At 39.7% G+C, this 12684-nt stretch overlaps 1 protein-coding gene across 1 annotated transcript in view; it reads left to right on the forward strand.

The window, feature by feature from the left end:
- LANCL3 (LanC lantibiotic synthetase component C-like 3 (bacterial)) overlaps window positions 1-12684 on the forward strand; it is a 247589-nt gene that overhangs the window by 183639 nt on the left and 51266 nt on the right. The window contains exons 2-3 of the mRNA XM_006902742.1: window positions 286-409; window positions 6346-6543. Of these exons, the coding sequence (XP_006902804.1) occupies window positions 286-409; window positions 6346-6543 (322 nt within the window). The remainder of the gene's footprint in view (window positions 1-285; window positions 410-6345; window positions 6544-12684) is intronic.

A 12684-nucleotide genomic window follows, 5' to 3' on the forward strand; every position in this document is an offset into this window, starting at 1 on the left:
AGATGGGTTGATCTCTGGATTCTCAATTCGATTCCATTGATCTATGTGTCTGTCATTGTACCAGTACCATGCTGTCTTTACCACTACGGCAGTGAGGTAGGATTTGAAATCAGGGAGTGAGATACCTCCTACCGTTCTTCTATTCTATGGAATGTATTATTACATAGGAAAAGGATTCTGGGGATATGCTGGCTTTTTAAGCAAGAAAATCCAGAATTCTTGTTGAGGCAGGGGCGTGGGGGAAAATATGCTGTTTGACTTCATCTTCTTGATTTCCTTACTCAGGTGCTGACCCCGGCGCAGATCAAATCAATATGTCAGGCAATTCTGGACTCTGGGAAGCAGTATGCCATTAAAAAAAGGAAGCCGTTCCCTCTGATGTATTCTTATTATGGAACCGAATACTTGGGTGAGTGAAAGTATTGACAGAAACCTATAGGGTGATGTGAGTATCTCATATTAATGCCGAGTTTTGACATAGGTCATCACTAGTTATTTAAATAGAAATACCTTAAGTAAAATCAACTATCGATAGATATAGTGATAGATGTTGTTGCTCCGTGCTGTCAAGTCAGTTTTGACTCATAACAACCCCATGTAGCAGAAGACAACTGCTCCATAGGGTTTCCTAGGCTACTTCGTTACAGATTCAGATTGCTGGAATTTTGCCCTGTAGAGCACAGGGTAGGGTAAAACCACTAGCCTTGTAGGTGGCTAATACAAATCACAATCTGAAGTCCGTTTTCTTTGTCTGTTTGAAGTAAAGGTAGCTATTTCAACAATTAAAATTGACCCTTGAACAACAGAGAACTCTTCCCACAAAGTTGAAAAAAATCTGTGTTTAATTTATATTAATGTTTACTAAAGGGTAAATAAAGTCCATTTACTAGAATGTGAATCCATTCACCCACATTTGCCAAAAGATTGAGAACAGTTTTCATGTTCCTTGCAAATAATGGGCACAGGAAAATAGGATCCAGCCACAAACATGTTTAAACTCCTTAATAGCAATGGATTAAAAATGGACCACTGAATCACAGAGAACTGCCAGAAGCTCAAGCTGCATTTAGAAGAGGCTGTGGCAACAGGGATATCATTGCTGATGTCAGATGGATGTTCGTGGAGAGCAGAGAATGCTAAAAGGATGTCAGTCTGTGTCTAATTGATGATGCAAAAGGCATTTAACTGTGTGGATCATAGCAAATTATGGCTAACATTGAGAAGAACGGGAATCCCAGAACACTTAATTGTGCTCATGAAAAACCTATACCTGTTGCACTTCTCTGACCAGAAGAAAAGTGCTGAGTGATGGAATGAACTACTCAAGGCTTTCATTAGTCAAGAGGTAATGGGAGAGAAACTCATGGTTAAGTGTCCTCCTGACCTGGACATTCTCATAGCTTTCATTGACAAATTTTCATTACATACGCTGTAAAATAAATTAGAAGGGCTTCAAGATTTTTTTTTTACTGTTTGTTTTCTTATTTTCTGACCTTTCCTGTTTCCATAAACACATCCATATCAGAAGGCAGCTTCAGTGGGAGAATAAAGATGTTCAATGTCCTAGGGAAGAAAGTATTTTCTGCCCTGATTTCATTCTTTAGATTATGTTCTTTTAGCCCAGGCATTTTCTTCCTTGGTCAGCTTCACCCCTACTTATACAGATACCAAAAGCTGTTGTGCAACCAGAGCAAGGGAATACAACATGGTTTAAAATCAGGAAAGATGTGCATCAAGGCTATATTCTTTCTCGATATCCACTCAATCTGTATGCAGATTAAATCAGTGGAGAAGGTGGTTTTATGAAGAGTGAGGCATTAGGATTGGAGTAAAACTCCTGCACAACCTGAATTGTATGCAGATGTTGCTTGTCAAAAGAGAGAAGGACTTGAAGAGCTTGCTGCAGAAGATCAAAGACTTCAATCTGGATTACATCTTAAAATCAAGAAAACATCCTCACAACAGGCCAATAAGCAAAATCATGAAGATGGACAAAAGATTGAAATTGTCAATGATTTCATCTCACTTGGATCCAAAATCAACATCCTTAGTAGGAGCAAACAAGAAATCAAAAGATGTATCACAATGGGAAAATCTGCTGACAGGGACCTTTACAAAGTGCTAAGAAGCAGTGGTGTCAGTGTAAAGACTAAGGTGCACCTGATTCAAACCATGATGTTTTCCATTACTTCCTATGCATCTGAAAGTTGGACAGTGAATAAGGATGACATAAGAATTGATGTCTTTGAGGTGTGGTGTTTGAGAAGAGTACTGAATATCTCATGGACTGCTAGAAGAACAAATATGTCTTGGAGAAAATTCAACTGAGAGTGCTTCCATACTTACCTGGCAGAGGAAATACCAGATAAATACCAGATCCTGAAGGTTGTTTTCCCAGGGCGAAGCTCATCCATTGCACTCCGGATGTACTGACCTCTATGATTTCCCAAATGCGGGGAACCTTAACTGAATAATTTGTGGTAGTGGGGGAACTGTGTTCACACTTTTCCCTGTAGTAATTAAACAAAAATATTTTAAAAAGAGTCCTCCTTAGAGACAAGGATGGCAAATCTTCATGTCATCAAGAGGGGTCATTTCTTTGAAGAAGACATTATACTGGGGAAAGTTGGAGGTCAATAAAAGAAAGGAAGACTCCCAATGAAATGGATTGACACAGTGACAGCAGCAATAGGCTCAAGTGTGTCAGAGATGATGAGGACAGCACGGGGTAAGAAAACAACACTAAATCACAATGACTCATTTTAAGCTGTGAGCTACATAAGGTAAATATGTGACTCCTTTTTGGAATCCTTCATTGGGTCCCCATCACTCCTGAGCAAGGCTTACTAAAGGGATCAGACACCTGCCTCCTCCAGACTCAGGCTTCATCCCTCTCTGTACTGAAGCATCCAGTCCAGTGTCTGAACAGTGAAGTGTTTCCCTACCTTTGTCTCTTTGTATATATCCCTTCAGTCAAAAATGCCCTGCACCCTGACCCTTCCTTCAGCTATCTTTGAGACTCTCCTCAAATATGAGACCTGCTGAGAAACTTTTTCTGCCTTTGTAAAAAAGAATTTGTCAACCTCTCTGTAAAAACACTCACTATTTCTAAGTTTCAAGATTTCCCCTGAAGCAAAATTGGGCAATGTGCCACTCTGTCCACACTTGTATTGAAGTCCTTATCACAACACCTGTAATTATTGAATTATCTGTCCAACTGCCTTAGTGATCTTTACGTATGCACTTTTAGATTAAAGACTCATTTATCTTGACAATCCTTGGACCTTTACCAGAGAGGCTGTACATATGGTAGTGCCCAAATGAATGACAAATGAACAACTTCACAGTGAGCTTACTGCTGTTGAGTCATTTCTATCTCCTAGGGGTCATCCATGGGATTTCTAAAGCTATAACTGTTAATAGGAGAAGACTGCCCATCTGTAGAGTGGTTGGTGGGTTCTAACCACCTAAGACATGAAGTCTTTTGGTTGGGCATACAACATGCTATAGACTACACCACCAGAGCTCCTTAGCAATGAACTTATAGACTAGCAATTTCCTAAGTGTTTTCTTTTTTTTAAAAAAAATTAATTTAACGAGAGTTTACCAAAAAGTTGGATTTTTCATTCATTCATGGTTGCACATTTTCCTCCCTATCTCCCCAGTTTGCTTTTTTTAACATTATTTTGCTCACAAAGTTCATATACATTGTGTTTCACACTATTCTTCATTTATATTGTTTCATAAATTCCATGCAGTATGTAATCATTACCCAATATTTTCAGGTTCCTGCTGGATCCCTCCCATTTAACCATTAAATTCTTGTCTACATTTCCCTAGAAGCAAGCCCAGAGTCCAGCATTTGAGTGTACATAGTTTAACTGAGAGATGGACCAAGAATGTTGATAGAGGAGTAAGGGAGAGGAACACAATGGGCCAGTGTGGGCAACTGGGACTCAGTCTTACTGGAGATGCTGAGAGATTGTATAGAAGTTGCTTCAGAATCACCTGCATCCCAAGAGTAAGAAAGCTGGGGTATTCATCCATCAACTCCCTGATGGATTTTTGGAGGGCTACAAGCAAGCACTTAATCCCCTAGCACTTGGGCCCTGCCTCCATGAAGTAGGTAAAAGCTTGTGACCAGAGATGCCTCAGGTAGTCTTAGGTGCTTGGGGTAGATGATGGACAAAAATGATGACTGTAAATGAGGTGATAGTCTGCTACCAGCCTGATAAGTCCTAGAATTTTTTCAGGTTCTTTAGTGAAATTTACATTCTAGTAATTTACATACAGAAAGCAGGTAAGTTCTAATGCATAAATATTTTCCTGGAAAGCAAACTTTTTCTGATGATTTCAAATCACAGTGAAAGAATATTTAAAATTGTAAGAGCGTAATTTTTGACAGGATAAAACTTTCAAGCAGTTTTTGAAGAATCAGGAGCTCTGAGTCTGGCCAAGTGAAAGGTGTCCAAGTGTAAAGAGAAAACTTTACACATGGAGTTGAATTTAAAAGCAAACCCTCAGATTATACTGACATTAGCAGCACTCACTAGTTGGGATTCAATTAATTGGGAATGAGCTAAAACTCCTATAGGTGTGAGAGCAACTTTTCCCCTTGTTAATCTAACTCTTTTTTCCTAAAGCAGGCTCTGGCTTTTATAAGGTCAGAACCTTTGCTAGAATGAGCCCAGAGTTTGCTGGAATGGCACAGGGGTTAAGTGTTTAGTTGTTGTTATAGGCTGTCAAGTTGCTTACGACTCATAGCGACCCTATGTTCAATAGCTCTGCACCCTGCTCTATCCTGATCCAACCTTATCATCTTGCTAATGGAAATGTTGGATGCTTAAACCCATCAGCCTCCATAGGAGAAAGATCTGCTCTCTTCTGTAAAGATTTACAGCCTTGGGAACCCTAGAAGACAGTTCCACTTTCTCCTATAGGGTAACTATAAGTTTGAATTGACTCAAAGAGACTTTCTAATGATAGCCTGTGGGATTCTTGAAGACTTTGCTAAAATGGTACAACCTGTTGGAACTTTTGGCCATAGATTATGTTGTTATTCAGTGTCATCGAGTCAAGTACAACTCATAGCGACCCTAGGAACAAAAGATCTGAATCCTGTTTTGTCCTGTGCCATCCTCACACTTCCTAACACACAAGAGTCCATTGTGGCACTCACTGTGTCAGTCTACCTTGTTAAGGGTCTTCCTCTCCTTTACTGACCCTCTACCCTTCCTAGCATTATGTCACTCTCCGAGGAATAGCTCCTCCTAGCAACATATCCAAAGTATGTGAGGCAGAAACTCATCATTCTTGCCTCCAAAGAGCACTCCGACTGCATATAGCTGTGTTCATACACAACTTTATTTATAAAAACAGGTGGTGGATTACACTCTGGGTGGGGGTGGGGGTGGGGGTTCGGGGGGATTGTATACCAATGAAGGAATTTTACTTTTCAAAGAGAAGAGTGAACTGTGGGGGACGGGGGTAAGAAAAGTGCAACAAGGAATGAATGGAAATCCAAAATGTACATGTACAGAGGTACATGTTCATTAAAATTAATTTTTAAAAAAACCCCAACCAAACAGGTGGTGGGCCTGATTTGACTCTCAGGTTGCAGTTTGTCAACCTGGATTCTAAAGAAGTCGTTTGAGGGCAACATAATCATTATATTACTGGATGTACTTTCAAAGAACCCTGATGGTACCAGAAGAGCAAATGATTTTCAGCTTCGCAGGAGAAAGAACAAGCAATCTTCTTTCCTATAGATTACAGCCTAAAAAACCTTGTTAGGTGGTTCTCTTCTGTCATCTGGGGCTACTCTGAGTCAAAAATGAACTCAATTGCACCTCACTACAATATAAAGAGTCCTTGTGGCTTAATGGCAGGGAACTTGTGCTGCCAATTCAAGGCATACAATTTAAATATACAAATTGTTCTTTGAGAGAAAGATGAGCAGTCTTCTCCTGTGCGAACTTTATCCTCTGAAACCCTGCTGGAGGGACAGCTATGAGTTGATTCTGACTCCATGGTATGCAATGACAACAACAACAGTGGTTTATTGTATAAATGTTGGGCTACTAACCAAAAGGATGATGGTACAAATCTACCAGCCATCCCTCAGGAGAAAGCTGAGAAGCTTCCTCTGATAAAGATTTGCAGCCTCAGAAACCTGATGGTCAGATGCCAATTGACAGCAGTAAGCTTTGATTTAGTTTAACAATATATGTGTGCTTTAAAGTAGTATTTTCATTATTATTTTGTAATCCTGTGATTGTCTTTTCATAATATCAAACTGGCTGTCCTCCCAGTTGCATGAACTAATTCTGCTTTCTGTTAATATAGGGGCAGCTCATGGGCTGTCATCCATTCTCCAAATGCTTCTTTCTTACCATGAGCACCTCAAGCCCTCTGACCAGGAGCTGGTGTGGCAGAGTGTGGACTTCCTCATGGAGCAAGAACAGAACTGCAACTGGCCACCTGAACTTGGCGAGACCATTGAGAGAGAGAACGAGTTGGTCCACTGGTGCCACGGCGCCCCAGGTCTCACACATTCTATTACCTATGAACACTGCCTTCTATCTAGTTTAGTCAGGAGTGAGGCGGGACTTCTTTTCTGGGAACTGAGGGTATTTGTATGTCATTACAATGTGAAATTTTTTAAACGTTGGATTTTTCAAAGGCCAACACACTTGATATTTAAAGAACCTCCAGAAATGATCTTGTACAGCTTTAAATATATCATCTGTATCTATTTGCATTTGTAGTTAAAGTAGCACTGTCTAAGAGAAATACCATATGACTCACATATGCAATTTAAAATTGTCTTGTAGCCTCATTTTAAGAAACTTATATGTCATGCAACGGGTTACCTTGTTGGCATTTGAAACACTAGTGGTATAGATTGCAGGATCAACAGCAATTCACAACATACCCCAGTACAGAAAACTGTCATAGAATTAGACTAATAAGAACAGGCATATATACACATAAGCTATAAAATAAGCAGCAACATGGAAATTAAACTCTTGATATAACAAACAGACAGAAAGATGTACCCCTAACAGCAAATCATAGACACAATCAGGCATAAGAGTGTCATGGTGCAGGACAACCCTCTCTGACTCCTGCAGAGGCCAGCAGCTGGTACGGTGGAAAACAGTGCTGGGTGACTTCTGAGATTCTGGCAGTTGGTGAGGTAGGATGGGGCCCTGGGTAGCTCCTGATCCTTTAGATGAGGCCAGCTTGTTCCCCATAAAAGTAAACCAGCACATTGTGAAAATTATCAAACAATGCCATTGGTATCACATGCAAGCAAACTATTGCTGAAGATTACCCCCAAATGGGTAGAACACTACATTGACAGAGAACTGCCAAAAGTTCTGGCTGGATTTAGAAAAGGTCTGGCACCAGGTATATCATTGCTGATGTCAGATAGGACTTGGTTGAAAGCAGAGAATACGAGAAGAGTGTATATCTATGTTTTATTGACTATTCAAAGGCATTTGACTATGTGGATCATAACAAATTATGGCTGACATTGAAAAGAAAAGGAATTTAGAACACTTAATTGTGCTCATACATAATCTATACCTAGACCGAGAAGCTGTTGTTCAAATAAGAAGGGAACACTACATGGCTTAAAATCAAGAAAGATGTGCATCAGGACTGTATCAACAACCTGCATTATTATGTAGATGGCACAAAATATTGCTTGCTGAAAGCGAGGAGGAAGACTTCCTGAAGATGATCAAAGACTCCAGCCTTCAAAATGGATTATGTCTCAACATCAAGAAAACAGAAATACTCACAACTGAACCAATAAACAACATCATAATAGATTGATAAAGAGTGAAGTTTTCAAAGATTTCTTCTTACTTGGATGCACAGCCAACACTCTTGGTACCAGCAGTCAAGAAATCAGAAGACATACTGCATTGGGAAAGTCTATTGTCAATCTCTCCAAAGTAGTAAGGAACAATGATTTCAGTTTAAAGACTAAAGTGTGCCTGATTTATACCATGGTCTTTTCAATCATCAGAGAGTTGGATGATGAATAAGGATGACAGAAGAAGAATCAATGCCTTTGAGCTGTGCTATTGGAGAAGATTACTGAGTACCCCATGAAGTGCAAAAGAACAAATATGTCTTGGAGACAGGACAACCTTCTTAGAATCAAGAATTGTGAAACTTCACCTCACATACCTTGGGCATGTTGTTTGAAAGCGCTATTCCTTGGCAAAAGGCATCATGCTTAGAAAGTACAGAATCGGTGAAAGAGGAGAAGACCTTCAATGAGATGGTGGGCTCCTGTATATCAGATAAAATGAGCATAACACAGGATAGGACAAGGTTCACATGCATTGCTGATAGCATCACTGTGATTCATAGTCAACTTGGTGGCACCTAGTAGAAGTTCAAGGATATAATTTCTGATGTCAGAAGGGTCCTGGCTTAAGGCAAAGAATACCAGGAAAATGTCTATAATACCAGAGAAATGTCTATTTGTGCTTTATTAACTATGTAAAATTATTTGACTGTGTGCATCATAACAAGTTATGGCTAACATTGAGAAGAATGGGAATCCCAGAACACTTACTTGTGCTCATGCAAAACCTAACATAGACCAAGAAGCTATTGTCCGATCAGAGCAAGGGAACAATACACAGTTTAAAATTCAGAAAGCTGTGCAACAGGGTCAAATCCTTTCACCATACCCATTCAATCTGTATACTGAGAAAATTATTTGAGAAACTGCATTCTGAAGAAGAATGTGGTATCAAGATTAAAGACTCCTCGATAACCTTCTGAATGCAGATACTACCTTACCTGCTGAAAGTGAGGAGGACTTGAAACACTTGCTGCAGAAGATCAGACACTGCAGCTTTCTACATGGATTACATCTCAATGTCAAGATGACAAATTATCTTACTTAGATTCACAGTCAATACACTTGGTATCAGTAGTAAGGAGATCAGGAGATGGTGTATTGCACTGGGAAGGTCTGCAGTCAGGGACCTCTCCAAATTACTGAGGAGCAATAATGTTAGTTTGAAGACTAAGGTGCACTTCATCATTTGCTATGCTTCTGAAAGCCAGACAGTGAATGAAGATGATGAAAGAAAAAGTGATGCCTGAGCTGTGGTTTTAGAGAAGAGTACTGAATATCCTATGGGCTGCTAAAAGAACAAACAGATATGTTTTGGAGAAAAGCGAAGCCAGAGTGCTTCTTGGAGGCAAGGACGGTGAATCTTTGTCTCACATACTTTGAGCATGTTGGTAGGGAAAGCTCTTTCTTGGATAAGGACATTATGCTTGGAAAGGTGGGGAGACAGCAGAGGAGTGGAAGAACCTCAACCAGGTGAATTGACACAGTGACTGCAGTAATGGGCTTGAGTGTGTTAGAGATTGTGAAGTTGTCACAGGATAGGATAGGGCTCCCATCTGTTATTCATAGAGTTGTACTCAACTCCTTTATGACACTTAACAATGACAACAAACAGCAATTTATTATAAGGAAAGTAGAATAACAATTGAAATAAATCTTAATAATCCAAACTCCATAATCCAATACCCCAAATAATAAATACCATCTCTACTTGCAACTGATTTAAACATTACTGAAATAGTTTATGTCACTGCCTTTGTGTGATCTTTAAAAATCAAGGGGTTTTTTAAAATATTATTATACCACTTCTCAATTCAGAATAGCTACACTGCAAATTTGTCCATATTGGACACTGACAACTCGACATGTGGACTAGTAGTATGGGCAAACTGGGATGTTGTTAGAAATGCATAATCCTAGGACTTATCCCAGACCCCTGAACCAGAATGTACGTTTTAACAAGAACTCCAGGTTATTTGTATGCATATTAACATCTGGGGATCTGGGGTGCATTGTTCTTCCTCAAGTGGAGTTTTCTTCTAGGACCTAATAGAAAGTCTGTAGGAAGAAGAAGCCAACCCAAGTGAATTCTCTGGAATTGGATCTAGAAAAGATATCAGACCTTACCTCCACCCCCTCCCCATTTTTTTTCAATCCCATTACATTATTAATTAGACCTTCTGAGAAGGGACAATTTGAAAGAAGTTTAACTCCAATAAATCAATTAATCTTGGTGAGTTGGCCAGGGGAGAGATTTAAAATACCACTTAACACAAGATTGCTGGATTCTGAATGTCTTTATTTTTCAAGGTTATATACTTCAATGCCACAGGCATAGCTTCAAAATATATTTGTCTTCTCGTAAATGTGATGCCTGGATGCTGGTGCTTCCTTTCCTCCCTTACCTAATTATTGTTGTGCTGCCAACCCAAAGGCAGGAAGTTCAAATCCACCAGCATTTCAGAGAGAGGAAGATTGGCTGTCTCTTTACCAAGAGAGTTTTAGCCTCTGAAAAGTTGCTGGAAGGTCAGCTGACTCTGTTCCAACTCAATGGCAAAGAGATACAGAGAAAGAGGGAGGGAGGGAGCAAAGGAGGGAGAGAGAAGGGGGAGGGAGAGAGAGAGAGAGAGAGAGAAATTGATTGAGATTCCAACTATAATATCATTTTTACTTGATACATTCTTAGTTGTTGGATAAGATAAACCTTAATCCCTGGCCTGTATTTCTTCTGCTTACTAAACTGCATTTAGCTGAGGAAGGGAGTTCAAAGGCACTTATACCTACTTGTATCAGTGCCAGGACATTGTGCATTGTGTCCAGAGTAAATGGTGCCGGCTATAACTTGAGCCCATTGCTTCTTATTTTGACCTTGATGGGGGAAAAAAATCCAACATTTAAAAAAGCCTGGGCAGTTATTTACCATCTTGGAAATAATATCTCTTCACGTTACGATCAACATTCCCATTTCCCGTGCCCTTTAATCATTGTAACTGATGGTCTCTGGATCTCCTCCAAGCACTTCAGGGTCCTTGAATTTTGGAGGTGTCCCAAACCAAATACAGAACATTTTAAAAGGACTCAATGTTCTAATAAAAGCCCCGGAAAGAGTGGGAAGGTAATCTGCTAAAATGAGTGACTGGGTCAGCTAATTGATATGGCTGCCTTGAAGGGCAATTATTCCACCCTTTTTATGCACAAGAGACCATCTGTCCTTGTACATTATGTCTCATCACAGTACAACATGGGATTCATCTCTTTGAGGACTTGATTTATCCTTCTTTATCATTCACGTTCTGAGTCTTGGTAAAATTAAAAATGGGTTCCAAAACAAGACTATTCAGTCCACACATTCACTGGGACTACCCAAAATAGGCCAATTAACAAGTGAATAATGTGCGAAATGGGAGCCATCATATCTGCTAACCTCTACATGCTAAAAATATACGCATCAAGAATGATTATAATACATCTGCTAAGTGCTGGTAAAGACCCTCAGGATCTCTCTGAAGTGAGCAATAGTAACCTCTGGAAAAAAAAACCCAGAAAAGTAAAACAAGATTTAGCCTAGTAAAAAAATCATTTTCATTTGTTATAGGAAAATATTTTTTGAGTGTGTGAGTAGATTTATGAGTAGCACAGGTGGTTTAGGACAGCAGACCAATTATGTGATTAAATACCTGCCACAGGTAATCCACAAGGTAGAATTTCATGAACTATTATTTTCTCTCTCCCTACAATTATTTCCTGTTGATGTTCCATCAACCCATTTTTACAGGTGACAGCCCTAGTTAGCATGCACGCCGGGTAGGAGTAGTTCTTGATTCTAAATTAATAACTCTAGATTCTAAATGTTGCTTCAACACTAACCAACTAAATGACCTTGTGGAAATAATTTTGCTGCTTTTATACCTTTATCTCTTCATCTGTGAAATGAGCACACTGAGCTAGAGTAGTGAAACTTAATATTTGTATTACTACAGAGCTTTCAATTCTGTTGACCCTGGCCGTTCCTGAGGAGTAAATCTCAAAACTTTGCAAATACATTTCTAAACATCCAGTGCTCTATATAGCTTCTCTCAGTAAAGGCAAACAAGCAGTTCGTGTGAGCCTTAATGATTCTGAAGTACAGGACTAAAGTCACCTGCAAAGCTATTAAACACTAGCTAAAATAAACCCTTGATGATGTTACTGTGGTAACAATGGTAGTGTGTTTCCTTTTCCTGGGAGGAACACAGGGGGTGTGTGTGTGTGTGTGTGTGTGTGTGTGTGTGTGTGTGAGAGAGAGAGAGAGAGAGAGAGAGAGAGAGAGATACTATAAAATCAAAATCATCTACAGCTGAGAGAGAGAGATCATTTCACGAGGGCTCTTCTCTAAGAAGAGAGTTGTAGTGGCATAGTCTGTAGGGATTTGCACTGCTAATCCAAAATTTGCTCCTCTGGTGGTTCAAATCTTCCAGCAGGTCCAAGAGAGAAAGATGCCCAGTCTCCTTCCATGTGCTTTAGAGCCTCCTAAAACCCACTAGAGGATCAGCTCTGAGTTATTTCTGACTTGGCAGTAATGAGTCTGAGGTTTTATAGAATGAATCCTTGTTAAATGGTTAAGCATGCAGCTACTAGTCAAAAAGTCAGAAATCCAATTCCAAAATCAATCTCCATAATAGTCTATGTGTTTCCTACTGCCAACGGGGCCCTTTAGAGTAGTCAGAGAAGATCTTCACCCTGAAGCCCACAGCGTCCCTTTTCAGCAGGAAGTAGCTAAGAGAATACGCCATCCCCTTTTCCTTATGAATCAGGGT

Source organism: Elephantulus edwardii, unplaced genomic scaffold (genome assembly GCF_000299155.1).
Source record: "Elephantulus edwardii isolate Elephantulus edwardi_28Jun2011 unplaced genomic scaffold, EleEdw1.0 scaffold00445, whole genome shotgun sequence".
NCBI lineage: Eukaryota > Metazoa > Chordata > Mammalia > Macroscelidea > Macroscelididae > Elephantulus > Elephantulus edwardii.